We start from the raw sequence: 26,105 nt of genomic DNA on the forward strand, positions 1-26,105 counted from the left end.
TGTGAGTAAGAACAGCAAAAACAAGACATCACTTTAGATGCTTCAGAGAAGACGGAAGACATGCAACGAGGTTTTCATTCTGAAACTAAAACAGAGTCATAAAAGCCCAGAACAGTCATCCGAGCAGGTTAAGGCACATGCCGGCGTGATAAATACATGAACGCTGATGATGTCTGTCACAAGTGGGGGCCAATTAGCGTCAGAGAGCTGGCCCTGCGGCAGAGACCACCGTGCTAATAGCCCGCGGGGTCAGTAGACACGTACAGGTCAGGAGCGCTCGCAGAAAGAGCAGCAAGGTAAGCAGCAGGTCGGATAATCCCCACAATGAGGGTGCCTTCCTCCCACGCAGAGTCAATGGCAGCTAATCAGTGGCATGGCCCGGCTAAGAGGGAAGCGGGGAATTTTGCTGTCCCTTAATTGGCCATCATTTGGATCACAAGCTGCAGCGCTATGCTCCCCCACACATGCACCCACCACTCGTTTGTCACCAAATTAGAAAGACAGAAATCCATCCAGCTGAGATGATAACCAGTGATATGTTCCCATTAAGTAAAAACACGTCAAATTTGTGGTAATGGCAGTGATTCAGTCCAGACATGATGCAGCAGAATTTAGCAGCTTATACTCACTCTTTAAAACCATCAAATTTACATTTTTAATTAAAAATTTTTAATTCTAATTTTTAATTTAATTTAACTCTCTTTTCATGTCTCTTTCACTCTCTGTCTCTCTCTCTTGCTCTCTTTCTCTCTGTCTCTCTCTGTCTGTCTCTCTCTCTCTCTCTCTCTCTCTTTCTGTCCCTATCTCTCTCTGTCTCTTTCTCTCTCTCTCTCTCTCTCTCTCTCTCTCTCTCTATCTGTCCCTATCTCTCTCTGTCTCTTTCTCTGTCTCTCTCTCTCTCTCTGTTTGTTTAAACAAACTTTTCCATTGTCCTGCAGCTTTCATAAAGATGAATGGTGCACTCAGGGAATTATGCTGTATTATTGTAATGCTGGTCTCTATATACATATTTATATGTAAACATTATAGGCCCATTGGAGGAGCTCAACAAAGCTCCAGCACCAAATCTCTCAATTTCTACTTGCAATAACAATAGCGGAGAGAAGGCCCTCAGCTGAATGGAATAATCACCATAATAGCTTTGTTTTATGGGAGGGGATGAAATAGCCGCTCTCGAGCCGAGGAAATGACAAATATTTACGTAGCCGAGCGCCGAGAGGTCAGCAAGCACAAGGCCTTTATTGGCGAGTGTTTGCAGGAAAGATGAGCTGCTCTCGGTGTCTCTCGGGAGCTGTTTACCCAGAGAGGCTGAGAGAGCTCTGCTACTGCTCCAGTCCAGAGAACGGCCTGTTTTCCTCACTAACCAACACTACACTGATCTGACCAACATCAGGACCAGCGCCAGAGCAGGGCTCAAAGATTCAGAGCTTTTAACTCCAAATTGCAAATTTGAAAGAGGGTGATATTCAAATCACGAAGAGTAATTTTAATTGTTGCTTTTCTGAAAAGTTTTAAAGGGAAACTCCACCCATTTTTCAGAATTCCTGTGTGTCACGATTGGCCCCTCCCAGTCCTGTCTCACAAACTCAAACTCCGTTAGTGTTTTGGTCTAGTCCACATGTTTTCTTTGTTTTGGTCTTTAGTCCAGCCCCCTTGTTTAGTGACTCCGCCCCTGATTTTTCCCACCTGTTTTCCGCCTGTGTTTGGCCCTGGCCTGTGCTGGTCTTTGTTTGATATAATTCATGTTTGAGTGTTTGCATGTTTGATATATGGTCTGAATTGTTTTGTTTGGTGTTCATTCCTCTGGTCTTCATACTCTGTTTTTCCTGTGTTTCTTTTTCATTATGTCTGTCCCTCCTGCTCTTCGTATTGGCTACCTGAACCTGGACTGTCTTGACCGTGACCCTGGATTTGCCCAAAAAAACCTCGCTTATCTTAGTGTATGCGTCCGCCTCCTTGCTCCCCAGCGTTACACTGTGTAAGAGCGGGAAGTTCATCATTTGGATCACAAGCTTCAGCGCTGTGCCTCCCCCCCCAATCACTTGGTTGTATCACCAAATTAGAAAGACAGAAATCCATCCACCTGAGATGATAACCAGTGATATGTTTCCATTAAGTAAATGCACATCAAATTTGTGGTAATGGCAGTGATTCAGTGCTGATTGTCCAGTCGTGATGCAGCAGAATCCAGAAGCTTATACTCACTCTTTAAAACCATCAGTTCATTAAGTGGTTAAGATGTAAACAGAGCGGTTCAGAGCGGTTTGGTGTGAAACGCTCTGTTCTAGATGAACTTACTGAGTCAGAACTGTTCACAGTGATGGTGATAGGAACCAGACGTCCACCTCTAAAAGCTCCTCACAGAAAGTTCCTACACGAAATGGTTCTGAATTCACTGCCTGATGACTGAGACGCTGTTTTATGATAGTTTAGAGAACTTCAACTCCATTCATGGTGGAGGGAGACATGCAGGGCGCTGTGTGGCAAAATAGTCCCCAAAGAAAACGTATTATTCCAGATTTTCCACTATTTTCTATCATCAATATTCCATATAAACTCGTGTAGGTTCTCTGGTGGTTCTGGATAGTAAATGAATGTCTATATCTGTGTTGTAGTCATGGCGACGCTTGGTTCCTATCACCACCACTGTAAAGACATCTGAACCACTTCACACCAAACTGCTCCGAATCTCTCTGATTACACCTCACACACTCAAATATGGGGGGATTTTAAAAATTGGTGGAATTCCCCTGTAAGTAGGGTAATGTTACTCAATAAAAGACATAATTGACTTGGTAATTTATAAAGTAATATTAAAATGTAATAAAATTGAAATAAAACCTCCACCTGCACCATTCAGCAGAGCGGCAATGGAGGGCCGGCGATTTTCAGCATCTCTCAACAAACGTCCTTCGGCCTTCAGCTCGGTTAATAGAAGAGCAAACGGCATGTCTGGTAGCTCCTCTAACATGAGCAGAAAGGCTAGTCTGATGTGGCTGTTGTGGTTGGTTAGTGTAGTGGATAACACCTCTGCCTTCTACGCTGTAGACTGGGGTTCAATCCCCCGCTTGGACAAGCCCCCAACACTATACCAATAAGAGTCCTTGGGCAAGACTCCTAACACCACCTTCACCTACCTGTGTAAAACATAGTACACTGCAGCAAACAACGGAGCCACTCCAGCGCCCTGAACACCACAACCAGCTCAGAGACTCAGCGTTGTATTACTACAATACAGTTACTGATCACCGAGCTGCAGCGGAGAGGAGTTTCTCAGGGTTAATAATCAAACCTCTGTGACGACCATCTCTAGGACTGTAAACACACTAGTGAATGATTATCTGTCTTTGAACATTTTAATCGCAATTGTGATTTCATTCCATCTCACTACCTTTTTCTGAGTAAACGACCGCCACTGATGGACGACTGACTGTTGAGCTCTCCTGCTACCCACTTCAGACCAGCTGCCCACGCCACCAGCTACCACCACTTGCCTTGGTCTAGCTGCCCACCCTAGATTGAAGATTTCATAGACTCCTACCTATTACAACTACTAATACTACTGCTATTAATATTAGTAGTATAATAACTCTGTAGGTAGTTTGACCAGAGGCGGAGAGGTCCCCCCCTTGTGAACCTTGGTTCCTCCCAAGGTTTCTTCCTCAGCTCTGAGGGAGTTTCTCCTTGCCACTGTCACCCCTGGCCTGCTCACCTGGGGGTTTTTACATTCATGTTAAAACTTTGTCTTTACTGGAATTCTGTGAAGCTGCTTTGTGACAACATCCGTTGTAAAAAGCGCCACAAATAAATTTGATTTGATTTGATAAATCTGTCCTGCTGTACAGCCCGTATTCACTCTACAGCTCAGTGTTACTCTTTTTTTATTGGTTGCCTCATTAAATGTGACACATGATGAGCAGAGCTTTTCAGCTGAAGCTGAACATCTTTAAACTTGATGGAGTGGAAACTCAGGTGAGGCTGTTTAGTTGAGTTATTGGTGCATGAGGAACACAGCAATGATTTCAGGCAGTATGAGACCTTGTTTACAGTGGGAACGGAAGCCGTTTAATGCTACTATTTACTCTTTAATGAACACGGAAGAATGAAAATGATCTATAGCATTGTGAACAGTTAGCCAAGTGAAGACCTGCAATGCTTCTTATAGTCCAGGCTGAAGAGCTAAAGGTGATGCATTCTGCTCTACAGAGCCAAACAGAGGAGCAGAGAAATCCAGCTTTTGTTTAGTGAAATATATTCCAGGTAAATAAGTGATAGTGATGCTGACTGATATGGTGAAGTGTCACTGAGTTCCGTCAGGGAACACTCCTCCACACTCCCGTACAGTCTGTTCATTATCTGTGAGAGAAACATTGATAGAGCCACGGAGGACAGCGTCAACCTCGCCACACTCTGTGGGACTTTTCTTCACGGAGAACAACTACAGGGACCTTCTAGCACTCCTGCATGAATTACAGAGGACTAAATAGGATCATAGTTAAGGACTGATTACTGTGATTCCCACAGCTATGACAATCGCTCTGCCCCTCCCTTTTTCTTTTCTTTTTTTGCTGTGTCAAGTGGTCATAATTGTCATTCCTGAATATAACCTGTATACATTGCAACACAAAGCAGCTGTTCAGGCTCCAAACCCACAACGGCAGCACAGTATACAGAACTACACAGAGCGCAGACACATGATGGAGTGAAACGAGTGCAGAATATGCAATAAATATCTGGATTTGGATGAATGAGCGAATATATATATATATATATATATATATATATATATATATATATATATATATATATACACACCATTACAGAGCAGGCACTACTTGGGTGGCGGGTTTAAAACTCCAGCAGCACTGCTGTGTCTGATCCACTTTCACCAGCACAACAAATGCTAACACACCTGAGTGTGATCCACCACCCAAATAGTACCTGCTCTATGAGGGTCCATGGGGGTCCTGTCTGTCCAGTCTGCAACTGTATAACTACAAATTACACCTATACATTAAGTGGAGCTGATAATATGGACAATGTGTGTAGAAACAAGGAGGTGGTCATAATGTTATGTCTGATTGGTGTATAAATATATATATATATATATATATATATATATATATATATATACCGATCAGACATAACATTATGAGCACCTTCTTGTTTCTACGCTTATAGATAGATAGATAGATAGATAGATAGATAGATAGATAGATAGATAGATAGATAGATAGATAGATAGATAGATAGATAGATAGATAGATACATTATTGGTCCCAAAGGAAATTTAGCACTTTGGGAATTACATATACATCTTCTTCCAGAGTAAAGTAATGCTAGGTTGCCCTGGCTGTGCGTCAGTGTAGCACATGAGTGAAGGGACTAGTACAAACACTGTCAGCTGTAAACTGTTTCTCATCCCCTCAGTTTAAACAGAACCGGGCACTCAGTGCATCATGTGAGCAGCATTAGAGTCAAAGTTGTTATTAACAGCACAATGAGTCTTCATGAGGTGACGCAGTGATACAGTTCAGTTGCTGTGGGGTGGTCATAGGTGTGCATATACTGTGTATTCTACAGCAGCTTTGAACACGGCTCAGCCAGTAGGCCTTTTTCACATTTCTGCATTTTCTCTGCTGGACGTTCTTGTTGCAGGTGACGCTGTTTCCACTAAAGCAACACCCTCATCTTAGTTTCAGTGGTGTGTCAGCTGATGATAAGCAGAAGAGAAATGGGTTTGTGTGATTAATAAAGGAATAAACTTTATGGAGTAAAAGAACCTCTATGTCTGTGTTTCAGCGCTGCCGACTAACGTTAGCCTGCAGTTTGTGCTTTAAAGTCGCTGCTTCAGCCGCTTTCAGAGGAACAGTTTCCATCTTCTCCCTAAAAGCCGTCATTATCTGAGAGAGCATGAGCTCAGCAGGGAGCAGGTGTTCACTGGAGCTGGTGTTTGAGTTAAACGTCTGCAGTGGCACTAAGAACTGTATGTGTGCATGTTCAGCTTTTTGTTTATTGTTACTGAGCTGCTTCAACATCTCCAGCTAATATGGCAAATCCAGCGTTTTGGGTGTAGTTATTTTCACCTCCATCAGTTTATCACTCTATAGACGTTACTGTGAATTTTTCACGAATCATTTATATCTTTTATTTAGTTTGGACTCCCATATTGTGTGTTTGGTTCTCCAACATCCTCCAGTTTCAATCTTGGAAACTATGACAAAGATAAAGTGACTCACCTTTCTGTGGTGCTGAAGTGATACGAGCGCCTGCATTTCTGAGGTCAGTAACAGTCCGTAAGGCAATAACAGAACTTGTCTTACCCTGTGTGAAAAGAGCCAATCAGATTTAAGGACTGGAACTATCCATTCTATAAAAAGTGTATATGAGCTCAACGTATAGCATAATTATCTTATACTTTGGAGTTTGTACCTCGTTTATATACCAGACTGTAAAAGAAAGCATTCCCAGAGAAAGGGGGCTGCCTTCAATTATGCTTAAAGGCCAGAACAGTCCTGAGGACAAGCTAATGGTCAAGTTATGGCTGGCCACTCCATTGCCCCAGAGACTGGAAACAACATGCGTATGAATTTGGAGCTGGTGCCAATCAGCACCTGTAAAAACTATAAATAGGCTCATCTATTGAGTCAGTCTTTGTGCAGCAGCATGACTCCCCAAGCCAGTGTTCATTCCTAAAAAGATGGTTCTTCAGGGGTTCTTTAGTAAAGAAAATGGTTCTACATAGAACCATGAAACTCAAACAAAGCCTTGCGTGATTAATAGAGCTTTGCAGGGTGAAATGGGTTTTCAGATTGATGGAGAACGTGCAGTAGATGGTTCTATACATAACCTTTTTGAAACGCGTTCTATATAGCACCAAAAATGGTTCTGCTATGGTTGCAAGCTTGACTCTGTAAAACCCTTTTGGGTGCTATATATTCCAAAAGATCTACAGCACATTCTGAAGAACACTTTCATGATGCAATGAACACTTTAATCATGCAAAGGGCTCTTTGAGTGTTGATGGTTCTTCTTTTGTTTAATAAAGAACCTCTGAAGAACCATGTTGAAGAATCATTTTTAAGAGTGTAAGAAGAAATTTAAATGTCAGTTTGGCTCATTAAGTGTAAATGAGGTTGTTTATTTTGCCTCTTTTTTTCTTTATAGAACAGATTTCCTTACTAAAGAACCCTTAAAGTACCGTCTGTTTAGGGGTGTAGTTTTCTCATCTCTGTTCGTCAACATTTTTGTAATATACAGAAAGAGATTGGTTCTATGAAGCTCCACGCGTAAAGTCACCAAGCACGCAGCTCTTTCGCGTATCAATAATTCAGGGCGAGGAACGGCTGCTGTTCTGTTGGCTCGATCAGCTCGGTGTCGTCTTCATGAACGTGTCTGGAATAAGAAGAAAGGTGCCGGCTGCCGGTTCTGTTGACTCACTCTGAGAAAAGTTTGCGTCTGTGCTGCGATTGGCTCCGAGGCCGTCAGTCATGCTGCGCTGTTACATGATCTGTCCCTAAAACAGAGCTGTGTATTATTCATGCGGAGCTCAAAGTGAGGACGTTATGCTCTCTGAGTCACTCGCCGTCCAAACAGAGCTGCTGTTTCTCATCTGCTGCCAGCACGTCAACGTTAACGTGTCATCGTTATTCCCTGCCATCTTCCTGAGCTTTGTGGGTCACACAGGAACGCCGCAGAGCGTTCGACTCTCAGGGAGGGGCTGATAGTACGCACTGGAAAAGCATCTCATGGGTGGGACCACCCAGATTTGAGTAGATACGTATATCAGAAACACTACAGCAGCAGGTTAGAATGAACATCAACACAATCACTATCACTTTATTAATGACTGTCATTAGGTTTGGGGTTGAGATTAGGATTAGGGCCAGGGTGAGGGTTAGGATTAGGTTTTGGGTTGAGTTTAGGATTTGGATTAGGTTAGGGCCAGGGTGAGGGCTAGAATTAGGTTTTGGGTTGAGGTTACAATTAGGATTAGGAATAGGTTAGGGCCAGGGTTCGGGTTCGGATTAGGTTTGGGGTTGAGTTTAGGGTTAGGTTTAGGATTAGGGACAGGGTGAGGGTTCGGATTAGGTTTGGAGTTGAGGTTAAGGTTAGGATTAGTGCCAGGGTGATTGTTAGGATTAGGCTTAGGGTTAGTTACCTCTAACTGCTGCCCGCAATAAAAATCATTTTAAAATACAGTGAAATATTCAGATCTTAGAGATTCACACTGATTGTGTTCTGATCTAATTTAAACCCAGAACATTAATAGAGACAGTAATAAACTAAATATATACACATTCATCATTTATACAGCTCTTTCTATTGGGCGGAGTCTGTTCCAAACCATAACCCCCAAAATTTACACCTAATAATACTTAGAATAATTTTTAATTCTTTGAGCTCCTTTTAATTTCCTTTAAAGTGAAACTGAAAGATTTACAGGATTCTAGGGTAAGAGGGCGTTACAATGTTAAGCTTGTATACAACTCTTTTTGCTGTTGTGTAGAACCATACACCAATCTGAAGAACCGTTTCACCATGGAAAGAACCCTTTAATCGTGCAACAGAACCACTTTCTTTACTAAAGAACCCTTGAAGAGTCAACTTTTTAAGAGTTTTTAATCTTTTTCATGTGAGAAGTTCGAATGTCAGTTTGGCTCGTTATAGTGTAAATAATGTTATTTATAGTGTGACTTTTTTGTTTATTTTTTATTGTTTTAAAGTGCCTGTATTTTGCACTGAGCTGTTACAGTTATATCCTTATGCTTTATCTCATTATACGTGCATTTACTCTTTTCAGTACCTTGTTTTGTGCTGTAATGCTCGGCTCCATTGCAAATGAGGGTCACCCTCAGTGTGCTCTGAGTTTAATTAAAGGCTAATTTGATTAATTGATTGATTGACTGATTGATTAGTAGAAAGTGCTATAAATGTACTTGCTTGCTCACCCAGGCCTTACAGTGTGAGCCTCAGGTTTCAAAAATGAAATTGGCATAAAAATCAGCAAAAAACCCGGCCTCGAAATCCAGTAAAGTGTGCCATGACATTTTTTTGTCCCAGTATGTTAAATTCAGTAAATAAACAGTAATCATGCATTAAAGTGTGCAAAGGTGCATCTCTGTAGAGGATGAGTAACTTATTTACACTCTTAGAAAATCATGAAATCTGACCCAGGGGGTGCCTAAACTTTTTCACAGGCCCGTGTGTGTGATGCCAGTGGAGGCAGAGCTGAACAGTGTTTGTGTTTGTGTGCTGTGCAGTCAGAGGGAGCGCAGCAGGAATGTGTCCAGGGGGGACAGAGGGAGGCGGTGAAGGTAAACAGATGGGCGCTCGGCCGAGCGCGCAGGAACACCTGTCGAAATTGGAGCGCGACGTGAGTTCGCTGGGCGGAGAACGCTAATTGTGTATCAGAGAGGGGAGTTCACGCTCCACGGAGCGCAGAGCCCACTGCAGCGGGACAGTCTGAGCCCCCCCTTACAACAATACATCCCAACATCGTTCCGTTAGAGCTCCACCTGGAGCTGAGACAGGCAGCCAGCCGTGCAGAGAGCATCCACACACTTCAGCTCCAACACTGCACCTCCACCACGTGGAAGAAAAACATCTTCCTAATGTATTTATTGTATAAGTACGTATAAATATACAACCATGCTTCCCAAAAAAAGTTGGGACGCTGTGCAAAATGAAAAGAAAAAAACAAAATGCAGTGGTGTGCAAATCATTTAAACCCTGTATTTAATTGAAAATAGCACAAAGACAACAAATCAAATGTTAAAAATGAGAGCTTTTATTGTTTTTTGAAAAATATTTGCCCATTTACCTACATGGTTATGTTATCAGTGCACAGTTCAAAAGCCTGTATTCATGATGGTTTAGGGGGGCATTAATGGACATATCAGGGGTGACGTGCTGTGAAGGCCCCATTAATGCTGAATTATATAAACATGTTTCGGTAACATATGCTGCCGTCCAGACGACGTCTTTTTCAGGAAAGGCCTTGATTATTTCAGCAAGACGATGTCAAACCACATTCTGCATGTATTACAGCAGCATAGCTCTATGTTAAAAGAGTCTGGGTGCTAAACTGGCCTGCCTGCAGTCCAGACCGCTCAACACTGAGAACACTTGGTGCATTATGAAATGAAAAATACAACAAATGAGCTCCTGAAACTGATGAGCAGCTGAAATCCTGCATCAAACCAAATCGGAAAACATTTCACTTTCAGAACTACAGCAACGTCTCCTCAGTTCCTCCTCAGGTGATGAAGCAAAGCGGTAAACACGACCCCGTCCCAACCTTTTTGGAACGTGTTGCTGGCATCAAATTCAAAATGGGCAGATATTTTTCAAAAAACAATAAAATTTCTCAGTTTCAACATTTGACTTGTCGTATTTATACTATTTTCCTTTAAAGTATGATTTACATGATTTGCATCATTTGCATCAAATGTGGTTATATTTGTATGAAAATGGCTAAAATGTATTTGTTAAATATATTTTTAAAATGCATTTATTTATATTTGTTCCTATACAAATAATAATAATTTAATCGAAGCTTTAATAAATATTTCAGACATAACTAAATGGTACATTCATGAAAAAGAGGGTTCTTCAAGGGTTCTTTAGTAAAGAAAAAGGTTCTGTATTGACCACTCATGTATGAACATTCCAAAAACTTTTTGCATGGTTAAACAGTTGTTTGCATTATGATTTGGCTCTTCAGATTGATGGAGAATGTCTTGTAGATGTTTCTATCTAGAACCTTTCTAAAAATAGAACTATATACAACATATTCATTAAATCAGAAGAACCATTTTACTGTAAGTACGAAATGGTTCTACACAGAAATATTGGCTTTACTAAAGAACCTGTGCAGAACCATCTCTTTAAAAAGTTCAGCTATTATAACAACAACATTAATAATAATAATCGTTATGATTATTATTATTGTTGTTGTGGTTGTTATTATTGTTATTATTATTGCATATTATTATTAAGTGTCTTTAGGAGTTAAGTATTTCCCCCACCCTGCAGTTGTCATGACAACATCAGAGCTTCTGTTAATATAAGCTTCAAAAGTGAGTACATTCTTCTAGAAACACGGTATCTAGATGAAAGTGACCTTTAAAGCTCTCCTGACCTGTAGAGGACGCAGTTCAGTCCTGCTGTTCAGAATATCGGTTTGTTTGGCTTTGCAGGTTTTTATTTTTCTGAAACGTCTGTTTTGTGTTTGTTGTGTAAAACATTCCAGCATCTATAAATCTGCGTTTGATTCTGTTTCTCTTATTTCCTCTGAACCCCTGTTTTGTGGGTTTGTTGACGTTTCTACATAGAGTCCTTCTCAGTGGGCGTCTCTGCTCTGCATCTCTAAACAGAGACTGGCTTCCTGTGTTGTCTCTAATTTTCTTTCAGCATGGTGTTATTATTTCCAGACGGTGCGCTGATCACCTTGTCCAGCAGAGAAGCTCCTCAGTGGACACTGACCTGAAAGCAGCTTCCTCAGGAGATAATAGCTTCTTAAGTGTAGCACCTTCAGTGTAGACACTGTAGTATTAGACTCCAGGTGAATGCAATGATTTAAAGGGCAAATATTAAGGAAAAACAAATAAAACCTTTCAAAACATACTGACCAGTCAGAGCTGGGAGAAAAATAAATATGGATGTATATATATATATATATATATATATATATATATATATATATATATATATATATATATATATATATATATATGTATATATGTATATATGTATATATATAAGGAAATTAAGCTAAACAAAACAGCCCTTTTTGAATTCATTGTTTTGTGATGTTACAAAAACCAACTAATTTACATATATCCACCTAATTGGCCTACACTAACCCTAACCCTACACTCAAGTTAGTGTTTCAGGCTGGACTGCTTTTGAATGAGACGCAATACAGGGCAGCCAATCAGAGCAGAGGTTATTTACATAGAGTAAGGTCCAAAGGTCTGAAAGCCCTAGTGAATGTGTTTCGATTTTTGCTCGTTTTTCTTGCCTTTTATTTTTTTGCCTGAACTTTTTTGTGGGTTAACGTACCACAAACTGTCATATTGCATGTGTACATGATCATTTTCCAGCCTCTCTTTATCCCTCACAGTTAACCGTCGCATATTGTTACCATGATACCCTGTTAGAAATGAAGGTTCTGTTCAGGTACATTTCTCGTTCATCGAGGTACAAACAGTGTAAATGTTCCCTCAAAGCTCCAACGGTGGTTTTAAGGTCTGACTGTGAAGCTTAAATCATTTTTTCCAGGTGAAAAGTTAAGTTGGTATTTGTAGCTTCAGATCAGTAGAATAAAAGCCTGGAGGCGAGGCGGGGTGTGTGGAGTCAGTACAGCTTAGAACACATCATTTCAGTGGATTATGGTTCAGTTATGTTCCCTGACTAAAGGTACTGAGATGGAGCCTTGAGGGTTCCACCCCAGTGACCAGGCAGTTTAGTGCCTTTATTTCTGAGAGTGTATATGTAAATGAGCTCTATTCTGATTGGCTGCCCTATATTGTGCCTCATTCAAAAAGAAGTCCAGGCTGAAACACTCCTTATAACTTCAGTGTGAGTGGGCAGGGCTAAACTGATGTTGGCTAATAGCCAGGTATGGTGGTTTTGGTGACATCACATTAGTTTCCATATCTGGACTCTTTGAGCTGGAGAGTGAAGTGTATATTTGGAAACATGCAATGTTTACTTTCTACATTAAACTGTTTCAGTTTTTAAAAAATCAGCTTTAATTGATATGGATCCTTTAAATTTGAACAGTGACTGAAATTGTGCAAAATCTGTAATATTTCATCTTCATTTTACACGTTATTGTTTTAAATAATTCAACGTTTCTGTTGTTTCCAGATTTAAATACTTACAAACACGTCATGCGTATATTACGTAAGTGGACAAAATAAAGAAGGATAAGAAAAAAATACACTCATAAAAAGATGGTTCTTTAATAGTTCTTCAGTAAAGACAATGGTTCTGTTTAGATCCATGCGCACTCAAAGAACCATCTGCATGCTTAAATGACTCTTTGCGTGGTGAAATTATTCTTCAGATTGATGGAGACCGTGGTTATATATATATATATATATATATATATATATATATATATATATATATATATAGCAAAAAGGGTTCTTCTTTTATTATAATATTAAACCTGTAACAATAGCAGAACCCTCTTTGGTGCTATATAGAACCCCGTTCAAAATGGTTTGATATAGAACCATATAAAACAGACTCTCCATCAATCTGAAGAACATTTTCACAATGCAAAGAACCCTTTAATCATGCAAGTGGTTTAGTGAGTGTTAATGGTTTCATATAGAACCATTTTCTTTACTAAAGAGCCCTTAAAGAACCATCTTTTTAGGTGATAAAATGATTCTATATAGCACCAAAAAGGGTTCTACTATTATAACAAGCTTGACATTATAATGTCCCTTGTTGGTGCCATATAGAACCATGTAGAACACATTCTCTATCAATCTGAAGAACCATTTCACCACGCAAAGCATGCAAAGGGTTCTTTGAGTGTTCTTGGTTCTACATAGGACCACCGTCTTTACTAAAGAACCCTTGAAAGAACCATCATTTTTGAAGAGTGCAGAGTTTGGGACCTTTCATCTGCAGGTGGATGGAGCCTCACTCAGACTTATAAATTCTGTGACTGATGACCTCAGCAGCCCTGATGTTGCACCATAAAGCATTTCCACAGCCAAATGGCAGACACTCGGGGGGGTTAACCCACATAACCTCACTCTCAGAGGAACTGAACTCACGCCTGACCTATAGACGCTTCATGTTCTGAGAAAATCCTACATTTCAAGAAAAAAAATTTCTGAAAAGGTCAAAGAAAATCAGTTACAGAGAGTTTTTAATAATTCATCTTAAATACGGCGGTGAAATCCTCACACGCTGGCCAGATACAGGTCTGCCTGCTGCCTTCATTTCTGGAGGAAAGTTAGAGCTGGACAGAGTGAAGAGCGTCTGAATATTTCTGAGAATTGTCAGCCAGAAGGGTGACGGACAGAATGAAGAGCGTCTGAATATTTCTGAGATTTGTCAGCCAGAAGGGTGACGGTATCAGCTGAATGTGCTTCACTGACACAGCCTGAAGCGTTGAAGCTGATTTTAAAGGAGTGAAAATGGACCTGGTAAAAGTTAAAGGGCCGTCTGAGAGATGAGGGTGTGTCACCACCTGAGTGTAACCGCCATTTAACTCTACACCCCGTCTCAGCCCTGCCGCACTGCTGAGGAAGTCCAGAAGCCAGTGGAGGAGCGTTCCAGTCTCATAGTCTGAGTCTAAAAAAAGCCCTGGGGTTGGGCTGAGGAATGGAGCTGCAGCTGAGGCCCAGATGTTTCTCTCACGATTCAGCAGCAGATACACGCTACTGGAATACTCTACCAGACGAACCACACCATATACACCCATACACCCTGTACACACAACGTTTCCACTGGACATGGGGGGCACACCCCTCCCCCAAACATCCCAGTTAAACTGACCTAGAGTTTGAGTATGAAATCTAAAACGTCTAGTGCAGGTCTGTTTGTGCTGAAAAGCTCTCATCATCCGTGAGATAGTAATATAATTATAACATGGACATGGTTGATAAACAGCTACTATACTTACACAAAAAACTACATGGAGCAGTGGCTACACTCCCTCCTTGGTTATGCTACACCCGTTTCCATGGTTATGTTACAGATTTTTCCATATTTACATTACACCCATTTCCATAGTTACACTAAACCTATTTCCGTGGTTACTCTACATACATTTATGTGGTTATGTTACAACCATTTCCATGACTGCACTCCCCATTTTCCATGGTTGCCACCCCCACTTCCATGGTTACGCCACACCCATGCATGGTTACACTACTCCCATTTCCATAGTTACACTACACCCATTTCCACAGTTACTCTACACCCCATTTCTATAATTACACTGCACCCATTTCCATAATTACACTACATCTATTTCAATATTTACACTACACCCATTTCAATATTTACACTACACCCACTTCCATAATTACACTACACCCATTTCAATATTTACACTACACCCACTTCCATAATTACACGACATCCATTTCAATATTTATACTACAGCCATTTCAATATTTACATTACAGCCTTTTCCATAGTTACACTACACCCATTTCCATATTTACACTACACCCATTTCCATATTTACACTACACCCTTTTCCATATTTACACTACACCCATTTCCATATTTACACTACACCCTTTTCCATAGTTACACTACACCCATTTCCATATTTACACTACACCCATTTCAATATTTACACTACACCCTTTTCCATAGTTACACTACACCCATTTCCATATTTACACTACACCCATTTCCATATTTACACTACACCCTTTCCATAGTTACACTACACCTGCTTTCATTGTTATGCTAAAGCCATTTCCATAATTACACTAAATTCCAAGGTCACACTAATCTCGCTTAAATGTAGATGTTGTTGCCATTTGGTTACGGCACACCTATTTCCATGTTTAAGCCAAACCCATTCCCACAATCACACCAGGAATGAGGAATTCCAAGAATAGGTGCTCCATTCCTGAGTGAATGCTGATACAGTAAAAAATGATGTAGCAAAGAAACTTGAACAAAAAAAATCTGAAATGTCTGAGAAAGCTGTGAGAACACTTATAATAAAGTTAACATCCGTGATATTAACATGGATAATTATAGTGTAGAATTTACAGAATAAATCTTTAGAATATTTTTAAATATTCTTGAAATATGAAATAAAATTAAAAATATTAAAAATATCTTTTGGTATCAAGTTTATAAGATTCAAATCTATGTTGCACAGGTTACTATTATATTTAAAATAACATTTGTTGGAAGTGATTCCAAACTCTTGAGTGCCTACATATTGAGTGTGTATATAAACAGAATGCAGCATGCTGTGAATTAAACACATTCACAGTATATAACAGCAGTACATGTATCCGTATATCCATATGCATGTGTATGTGTATGTCACAACAAACTGAAACGTAAAGTTTTTTTTCCTGTGCTGCTGGAATTTTTTGCAGGAGAACTGGAGCAGGTATAATCAGAACGGGAACATTTCCTGTCTAATTTGAGCATCAGCGCTCCGAGAGCCGCCCCGGCCCCAATCGCAGACGGGCCGAGCGAGCGAGCCGAATAACAACACAAACACGCGAGTGTGTGATTGAGCCTCTCCACGCTGAAGAGGAGAAACAGCAACATCAACATGACACCCATCAGCCTCCATCACTGCAGATTAGCACACACACCGGAAACCTTCCCCTGCAGCCGGAGCCGCAGATGATCCAACCCAGCAGCTCACTGACCAGGACTGCTCTGCAGGACACAAATATAAACCTAAAGCCTCAGGAGAGGCTCAGAAAAACTCAAGATAATTGAGCTGATATCCTCAGATATGCACAGACTGAAGAAAGGAGTGTTGACGCACCTCTTGGCCGTAGATAAGGAAGAGCTGCTGCTTCTGGAGTTCTGTGGAGCCGCCATTCTACACCCCACTGACACATAGCAACAGCAGCAGGCCTGCAGGGACAGAGTATCAGCAAAAACAAGTCAACTCAATGAACCTTATTTATCTCCAACAAGCAACTAAGCTCTCCAGGTTCCACCCACAAACTTGCCCTTCAAGCTACTGTTGAGACGTTGAGCTTTACAGAACGCCGGTAAAAATCCCATTCAACCTAGAACAGACTCAGTGTATATCATATCACATTTAGAGTCTGTTATTCATTCAGCCTAATGACAAACTGTAGAACAGACTCGGTTTATATCACAATACCTACATTTAGAGTCGGTTATTCATTCAGTCTAATGAGAAACTGTAGAACAGACTCGGTTTATATCACAATACCTACATTTAGAGTCGGTTATTCATTCAGCCTAATGAGAAACTGTAGAACAGACTCGGTTTATATCACAATACCTACATTTAGAGTCGGTTATTCATTCAGTCTAATGAGAAACTGTAGAACAGACTCGGTTTATATCACAATACCTACATTTAGAGTCGGTTATTCATTCAGCCTAATGAGAAACTGTAGAACAGACTCGGTTTATATCACAATACCTACATTTAGAGTCGGTTATTCATTCAGTCTAATGAGAAACTGTAGAACAGACTCGGTTTATATCACAATACCTACATTTAGAATCAGTTATTCATTCAGTCTAATGAGAAACTGTAGAACAGACTCAGTTTATATCACAATACCTACATTTAGAGTCGGTTATTCATTCAGTCTAATGAGAAACTGTAGAACGGACTCAGTTTATATCACAATACCTACATTTAGAGTCAGTTATTCATTCAGTCTAATGAGAAACTGTAGAACAGACTCAGTTTATATCACAATACCTACATTTAGAGCCGGTTATTCATTCAGTCTAATGAGAAACTGTAGAACAGACTCGGTTTATATCACAATACCTACATTTAGAGTCAGTTATAGATTTCAAATGATATTTTTTTGTATATGTGTGAAAGGTCGTGCTGTTGGTTATATCAGCAAAACTTTGCAACAGTAGCTACACTCTTAAAAAGTTATTGTTCAGGATCCCCATGGACCCTCACAGAGCAGATACTATTTGGGTGGTGGGTCATTCTCAGCACTGTAGTAACACTGACGTGGTGGGGGGTATGCTAGTGTGTGTTGCGCTTGTCTGAGTGGATCAGACACAGCAGTGCTGCTCGAGTTTTTAAACATTTAGATTTTTTTTAGATTTAACAACCATTTGTCACTGTGTGCGAAATTAGATTGAAATTAGACCTCTGCATTTAACCCATCCGTGCAGTGAAACACCCACATACATGCACGCTAGTGAACACACACACTAGGGGGCAGTGAGCACACTTGCCCGGAGCAGTGGGCAACCCTATCCACGGCACCTGGGGAGCAATTGGAGATTAGGTGCCTTGCTCAAGGGCACTTCAGTCACAGTCTGTCAGCCAAGGGGATCGAATCGGCAACCTTCCGGTCACAGGGCTGGTTCCCTAACCTCCAGCCCACATCTGCCCTATTGTTGTTAAACACCTCAGATTTGCTGCTGGATTAAAAATAGTCCACCAACCAAAAATATCCAACAGCGTCCTGTGACCACTGATGAAGGACTAGAGGATGACCAACACAAACTGTGCAGCAGCAGATGAGCTGTCATCTCTGACTTTACATTTAGAAGGTGGACCGATGAGGTAGGAGTGTCTAATAGAGTGGACAGGGAGTGGACACAGTGTTTAAAAAGTCCAGCAGCACTGCTGTGTCTGATCCACTCATACCAGCACAACACACTAACACACCACCACCACATCAGTGTTACTGCAGTGCTGAGAATGATCCACTGCCCAAATAATACCTGCTCTGTGAGGGTCCATGGGGGTCCTGACCACTGAAGAACAGGGTAAGAAAGTATAGGAGAAACAGATGGACTACAGTCTGTAACTGTAGAACTACAAAGTGCAGCTATACACTAAGTGGAGCTGATCAAATGGACAACGAGCGTAGAAATAAGGAGGTGGTCAGAATGTTATGCCTGATTGGTGTAAATGTATATATTATTATTATTATTTAAATTTTTTAATGTATATTATTATATTATTATATATTATATATTATTATAAATAAATTATTTACATAATTTGAAAACTTCAGCTGCAAGATTTCATCATGAATGAAATCAAAAAGGTCCAACATTACTCACACTCACTCTCGACAGTGACAATGTACATCCATAAACATTGTAATCATACCTTTTATAAAGTTGGTTCATCCGCAGTTGCTTTGAAGGAACCTTACTTTATACATATACTTCATAGAACTACAGCACAACTACAAACTCTGCTCATAAGTTACAGTGGCTGGAGACTGTAATTGGTTCTCCAATCTAACGCAAAAATCAGTGTCCTCTATTGATCTGCATCCAAAAGCTTCTTCTTGTCTGATTTTTCTTCCCCCCAAAGTAATTTCATTATCAATAAACTTCCCTTTTAAATAGCCAGAGCTGAAGTGAGCCAATAGAATATTTCTTATCTTCTCATTTATTGGCTGGCTGCCATCTAGTGACTCTACACGTCGGTCCAGGCAGTGGGTAACGTTCCTAAGTGCTTGAAAACTTCATTCAGCGTTCTTTATTGATGCATCCAATTTAGACCATTCCATTTTAACCCTGAGTACGGTGCCACTGTAATCCATTTAGATAATGACATCCTGCAGTGCAGTTGATTAGAGCTCCGCTGGACGCTCTGCGCTGCTGGACAGTGTTCCGGACCAAGCTCACGCATGTGGCTGAATTACACATAAACAAACAGATGGAAGCGAAGCACGTAACACACTAAGACCTGTTTAGTCTGGACACAGATTAAAGCACATTCTGAGCTAAATAGCACTGTATATTAATTTTCTCCACTGAGTCACGTTCTCTGCTCTTCTGTTTTTGGTTCTCAGAGCTTAAATCAGAGCCAGTGGTCATCAGGTTCTCCCTCTCCCTAAACGCATCCTGGAGCCACCAGCTAAGCTCCATAATCTCCACTGAAACCAATAAATGATTCATGTAGTTAATAAATCATCTAATGAGGGTTCAGTGCAGGACTGCGGGTTTGGATGGCATGTACTGTGTGTAGCTGGATCTGAGGAGAACATTACAGAACAGTGCGAGAGGGATAGAGCATTTGGGAATAGCCTGAATGGGGGAGAAAATTTTGGAATATGTGATTTGAGGAGAGCGTTCTAGAACTGTGTGATCTGAGAAGGATATTCTAGAACAGTGGGAATGGGGAGGACATTCTAGAATAGAATGATTAGGACAGTGTGAATATGTGGGACACTTCTAGAACTGTGTGAATGAGGGAGAACAGTCTAGAACTATGGTGTTTTGTGCATGTCATTTTTGATCAGCACAAATGGGAGGTAACATTCTAGAACGGTTTTAAAAAGGAAGAAAACGGAGAACATTCTGTGGAGAACATTCTAGAACAGTATGAATTGGCAGGAACATTCTAGACATGTGTGGATGAGAACAGCATGAATGAGACAGACCATTATACAAAGGTGTAAATGGAGGAGAACATTCTAGAACCATGTGAATGGAGGGATCATTCCGGAACAGCATGAATGTATGAGAACAATGTGGATTAGGACAGCATTCTAAAACAGTGTGAACGTGGAGAACATCTAGAACTTTCTACAATTATGGTGGAGTGATCAAACTCCACCATACTGCATGCGATTTATTATTTTAATTATCTTATATAATTGTAAAGTTTCCCAGAAGTTTTGTTTCATGCAACTCATGGCCTGTAAATAGTTGCATGAAACTTTCACCACGTAAAGCCCACCTAAAAGCTTAAATCTGCATTTTTATCGGGAGAGCTTTTCCTTTAAAAGGGGGGACTGACTGGAGAGCCGTTTCCCCGCCCCCCAGCATGAACTCCCACACTGTAGAGGAGAAGCTAAAATGATGTCAAGAGCCACTGAGAACCATCTCACTGAGAGCCCATCATCAGTGAGCTGGCATTATGTGGAATACTGCACTCTGGCTTCTCCTCATTACTGCCCATATAATTCAACACTTTAGCAGAATGCTAACAGTCAAGAGCGTTTATTACTAAAGTGGTGTGAATGCTCATTTCCTTGCTGGCCTTGATTCACGGTGTTTGTGATATGCGCTAGTGAGATCCTGCAGTATCCATTGGAATTTTCCAGCTTTAGCAGGGCTGTACAGTAAGATGGTTTTGTCGCATTTGCGATTAAAGAAATTAACACTGAAATCACTGAGGTTTGCTAAAAGACCTTGTAAAGATGACAAATCCCCCTCAGAACTTGACATTGCACTGACTAGTGTTCTCTAGTGCTCTAGTGTTAGCTCCAACCTTTTCTACAGTGTGAGTTCTAGAGTTATCTTTAGCATTAGATCTAGTATCAGCAAGTGTATACTCTAGTGTTATAATGCTTCTAGAGTTATCTTTAACATTAGATCTAGTATCAGCAAGTGTATACTCTAGCATTGTAATGCTTCTAGAGTTATCTTTAGCATTAGATCTAGTATCAGCAAGTGTATACTCTAGTGTTATAATGCTTCTAGAGTTATCTTTAGCATTAGATCTAGTATCAGCAAGTGTATACTCTAGCATTGTAATGCTTCTAGAGTTATCTTTAGCATTAGATCTAGTATCAGCAAGTGTATACTCTAGCATTGAAATGCTTCTAGAGTTATCTTTAGCATTAGATCTAGTATCAGCAAGTGTATACTCTAGCATTGTAATGCTTCTAGAGTTATCTTTAGCATTAGATCTAGTATCAGCAAGTGTATACTCTAGTGTTATAATGCTTCTAGAGTTATCTTTAGCATTAGATCTAGTATCAGCAAGTGTATACTCTAGCATTGTAATGCTTCTAGAGTTATCTTTAGCATTAGATCTAGTATCAGCAAGTGTATACTCTAGCATTGTAATGCTTCTAGAGTTATCTTTAGCATTAGATCTAGTATCAGCAAGTGTATACTCTAGCGTTGTAATGCTTCTAGAGTTATCTTTAGCATTAGATCTAGTATCAGCAAGTGTATACTCTAGCATTGTAATGCTTCTAGAGTTATCTTTAGCATTAGATCTAGTATTAGCAAGTGTATACTCTAGTGTTATAATGCTTCTAGAGTTATCTTTAACATTAGATCTAGTATCAACAAGTGTATACTCTAGCATTGTAATGCTTCTAGAGTTATCTTTAGCATTAGATCTAGTATTAGCAAGTGTATACTCTAGTGTTATAATGCTTCTAGAGTTATCTTTAGCATTAGATCTAGTATCAGCAAGTGTATACTCTAGCATTGTAATGCTTCTAGAGTTATCTTTAGCATTAGATCTAGCATCAGCAAGTGTATACTCTAGCGTTGTAATGCTTCTAGAGTTATCTTTAGCATTAGATCTAGTATCAGCAAGTGTATACTCTAGCGTTGTAATGCTTCTAGAGTTATCTTTAGCATTAGATCTAGTATCAGCAAGTGTATACTCTAGCGTTGTAATGCTTCTAGAGTTATCTTTAGCATTAGATCTAGTATTAGCAAGTGTATACTCTAGTGTTATAATGCTTCTAGAGTTATCTTTAACATTAGATCTAGTATCAACAAGTGTATACTCTAGCATTGTAATGCTTCTAGAGTTATCTTTAGCATTAGATCTAGTATTAGCAAGTGTATACTCTAGTGTTATAATGCTTCTAGAGTTATCTTTAGCATTAGATCTAGTATCAGCAAGTGTATACTCTAGCATTGTAATGCTTCTAGAGTTATCTTTAGCATTAGATCTAGCATCAGCAAGTGTATACTCTAGCGTTGTAATGCTTCTAGAGTTATCTTTAGCATTAGATCTAGTATCAGCAAGTGTATACTCTAGCATTGTAATGCTTCTAGAGTTATCTTTAGCATTAGATCTAGTATCAGCAAGTGTATACTCTAGTGTTATAATGCTTCTAGAGTTATCTTTAGCATTAGATCTAGTATCAGCAAGTGTATACTCTAGCATTGTAATGCTTCTAGAGTTATCTTTAGCATTAGATTTAGTATCAGCAAGTGTATACTCTAGCGTTATAATGCTTCTAGAGTTATCTTTAGCATTAGATCTAGTATCAGCAAGTGTATACTCTAGCATTGTAATGCTTCTAGAGTTATCTTTAGCATTAGATCTAGTATCAGCAAGTGTATACTCTAGCATTGTAATGCTTCTAGAGTTATCTTTAGCATTAGATCTAGTATCAGCAAGTGTATACTCTAGCGTTGTAATGCTTCTAGAGTTATCTTTAGCATTAGATCTAGTATCGGCAAGTGTATACTCTAGTGTTATAATGCTTCTAGAGTTATCTTTAGCATTAGATCTAGTATCAGCAAGTGTATACTCTAGCGTTATAATGCTTCTAGAGTTATCTTTAGCATTAGATCTAGTATCAGCAAGTGTATACTCTAGTGTTATAATGCTTCTAGAGTTATCTTTAGCATTAGATCTAGTATCGGCAAGTGTATACTCTAGCGTTGTAATGCTTCTAGAGTTATCTTTAGCATTAGATCTAGTATCGGCAAGTGTATACTCTAGTGTTATAATGCTTCTAGAGTTATCTTTAGCATTAGATCTAGTATCAGCAAGTGTATACTCTAGCGTTGTAATGCTTCTAGAGTTATCTTTAGCATTAGATCTAGTATCGGCAAGTGTATACTCTAGTGTTATAATGCTTCTAGAGTTATCTTTAGCATTAGATCTAGTATCAGCAAGTGTATACTCTAGCGTTATAATGCTTCTAGAGTTATCTTTAGCATTAGATCTAGTATCAGCAAGTGTATACTCTAGCATTGTAATGCTTCTAGAGTTATCTTTAGCATTAGATCTAGTATCAGCAAGTGTATACTCTAGCGTTGTAATGTTTCTAGAGTTATCTTTAGCATTATATCTAGTATCAGCAAGTGTATACTCTAGTGTTATAATGCTTCAAGAGTTATCTTTAACATTAGATCTAGTATCAGCAAGTGTATACTCTAGCATTGTAATGCTTCTAGAGTTATCTTTAGCATTAGATCTAGTATCAGCAAGTGTATACTCTAGCGTTATAATGCTTCTAGAGTTATATTTAGCATTAGATCTAGTATCAGCAAGTGTATACTCTAGTGTTATAATGCTTCTAGAGTTATCTTTAGCATTAGATCTAGTATCGGCAAGTGTATACTCTAGCGTTGTAATGCTTCTAGAGTTATCTTTAGCATTAGATCTAGTATCGGCAAGTGTATACTCTAGTGTTATAATGTTATCTTTAGCATTAGCTCCAATATCAACTAGTGTTACAAAGCTATCTCTAGGTCTAGTGTTGTGAGCTCTAGTGTAAGTTCTCCCAGCTAGAAAAATCAGCATAGGTCAGCTTAGCTCGTTGCCAAAAAAGAGCATTTGTTTAATTTTGGATGCTGGTATGCTAAACCAGCACATCACTGTTGTCAGAACAAAACCTCGTATCTCCAAAGTGGTAACTTTACAGGAGAAGGAAAAACACTACTTTACTTTTAATGTAAGTCAATGGAACCAGATGTGCATGATGGTGTGTGCTGGTTTTTCAGCAAGGTGGTGTGAGCTGTAACGCTAGCTCTGTTGTGAACTTCTGTTGTTACCTAGTGTTATATCTAGTGTTAGCCTTAGCATTAGCTCTAACATTGTGGTGTTAGCTCATGTTATCCCTAGGGTCATTTGCAGTGTTTTATATCTAGCATCACATATTTTTTTTTGGTTTAGTTTAGTTATCATTTAGTTATCTAGCATCATTTCTAATGTTGCTAAATTGTTAGCTCCAGTGTTATCTCTAGCATTAGCTTTAGCATTAGTGCTAGCATTGTGATGTCACCAGAGACAGTTTATGAGGAGCTTGGCCACTTCCTATTTCCCCCATTATATCATAAACAGGATTGCTAAACAGCAGAGGGCACCCGTGAGCAAGTTCTCACTAGTCCCAGTAGATCACAGCCAGTTTATGAGGAGCCTTGTCACTCCCTATTTCCCTCATTATATCATAAACAGCACTAAATAGCAGAGGGCGCCCATTAAGATTAGATTAGATTAAGTGACCCTTATTTGTTCCACAACGGCGAAATTCCACTTCCTCATTTAACCCATCCGTGAAGTGAAACACCACATACACTCTAGTGAGCACACACACACTAGGGGGCAGTGAGCATACTTGCCCAGAGCGGAGGGCAGCCCAATTCGCAGCACCCGGGGAGCAATTGGGGGTTAGGTGTCTTGCTCAAGGACACCTCAGTCATGTGCTGTCGGCTCTGGGGATCGAACGAATGACCTTCCCTAACCTCTAGCCCATGACTGCCGCCCATGACTGCCCCCTATGAGGGAGTCCTCAATGAATGGGAGTGAATGGCTAAAAATGAAAAGTTAAAATAGTTTCATATAAGTACATATTCAAACTATTCAAATAAAACAATCTTCAAATAAAAACGGTTAAAATAACTATCCTCAGCATAAATAGAGCGAGATACACTATATTTCCAAAAGTATTCACTCACCCATCCAAATCATTGAATTCAAGTGTTCCAATCACTTCCATGGCCACAGGTGTATAAAACCAAGCACCTAGGCCTGCAGACTGCTTCTACAGACATTAGTGAAAGAATGGGTCACACTCAGGAGCTCAGTGAATTCCAGCGTGTTGCCGTGATCGGACGCCACCTGTGCAACAAGTCCAATCGTGAAATTTCCTCGCTACTAAATATTCCACAGTCAACTGTCAGTGGTATTATAACAAAGTGGAAGCAATTGGGAACGACAGCAACTCAGCCACAAAGTGGTCGGCCACGTAAAATCACAGGGCAGTGTCAGCGCATGCTGAGGCGCACAGTGCGCAGAGGTCACCGACTTTCTGCAGAGTCAATCGCTACAGACCTCCAAACTTCATGTGGCCTTCAGATCAGCTCAAGAACAGCGTAAAGAGCGTCATGGAATGGGTTTCCATGGCCAAGCAGCTGCATCCAAGTCTTACATCAACAAGTGCAATGCAAAGCGTGGAATGCAGAGGTGTAAAGCTGGACTCTAGAGCAGTGGAGACGTGTTCTCTGGAGTGACTGGTCATGCTTCTCCATTTGGCAATCCTATGGACGAGTCTGGGTTTAGCGGTTGCCAGGAGAACGGTACTTGACTGACTGCATTGTGCCAAGTGTAAAGTTTGGTGGAGGGGGGATTATGGTGTGGGGTTGTTTTTCTGGAGTTGGGCTCGGCCCCTTAGTACCAGTGAAAGGAACTCTTAATGCTTCTGCACCAAGAGATTTCGGACAATTTCATGCTCCCAACTTTATGGGAACAGTTTGGGGACGGCCCCTTCCTGTTCCAACATGACTGCGCACCAGTGCACAAAGCAAGGTCCATAAAGACATGGATGAGCGAGTTTGGTGTGGAAGAACTTGACTGGCCTGAACTCAACCTGATAGAACACCTTTGGGATGAATTAGAGCGGAGACTGCGAGCCAGGCCTTCTCGTCCAACATTAGTGTCTGACCTCACA

The 26,105-nt window shown here is 40.2% G+C and overlaps 1 protein-coding gene across 2 annotated transcripts in view; it reads right to left on the bottom strand.

Annotated features, from left to right (window-relative positions):
• The window catches only part of LOC108443060 (INSC spindle orientation adaptor protein), a 68,861-nt gene that overhangs the window by 25,764 nt on the left and 16,992 nt on the right, over positions 1–26,105 (bottom strand). For both annotated transcript variants that reach the window (XM_037540427.1, XM_037540428.1), the window contains exon 2: positions 16,511–16,602. In XM_037540427.1, coding sequence (XP_037396324.1) covers positions 16,511–16,566 — 56 coding nt within the window. In that variant the 5' untranslated portion in view covers positions 16,567–16,602. The remainder of the gene's footprint in view (positions 1–16,510; positions 16,603–26,105) is intronic.

This window comes from Pygocentrus nattereri, chromosome 8 (assembly GCF_015220715.1).
Source record: "Pygocentrus nattereri isolate fPygNat1 chromosome 8, fPygNat1.pri, whole genome shotgun sequence".
Lineage (NCBI taxonomy): Eukaryota > Metazoa > Chordata > Actinopteri > Characiformes > Serrasalmidae > Pygocentrus > Pygocentrus nattereri.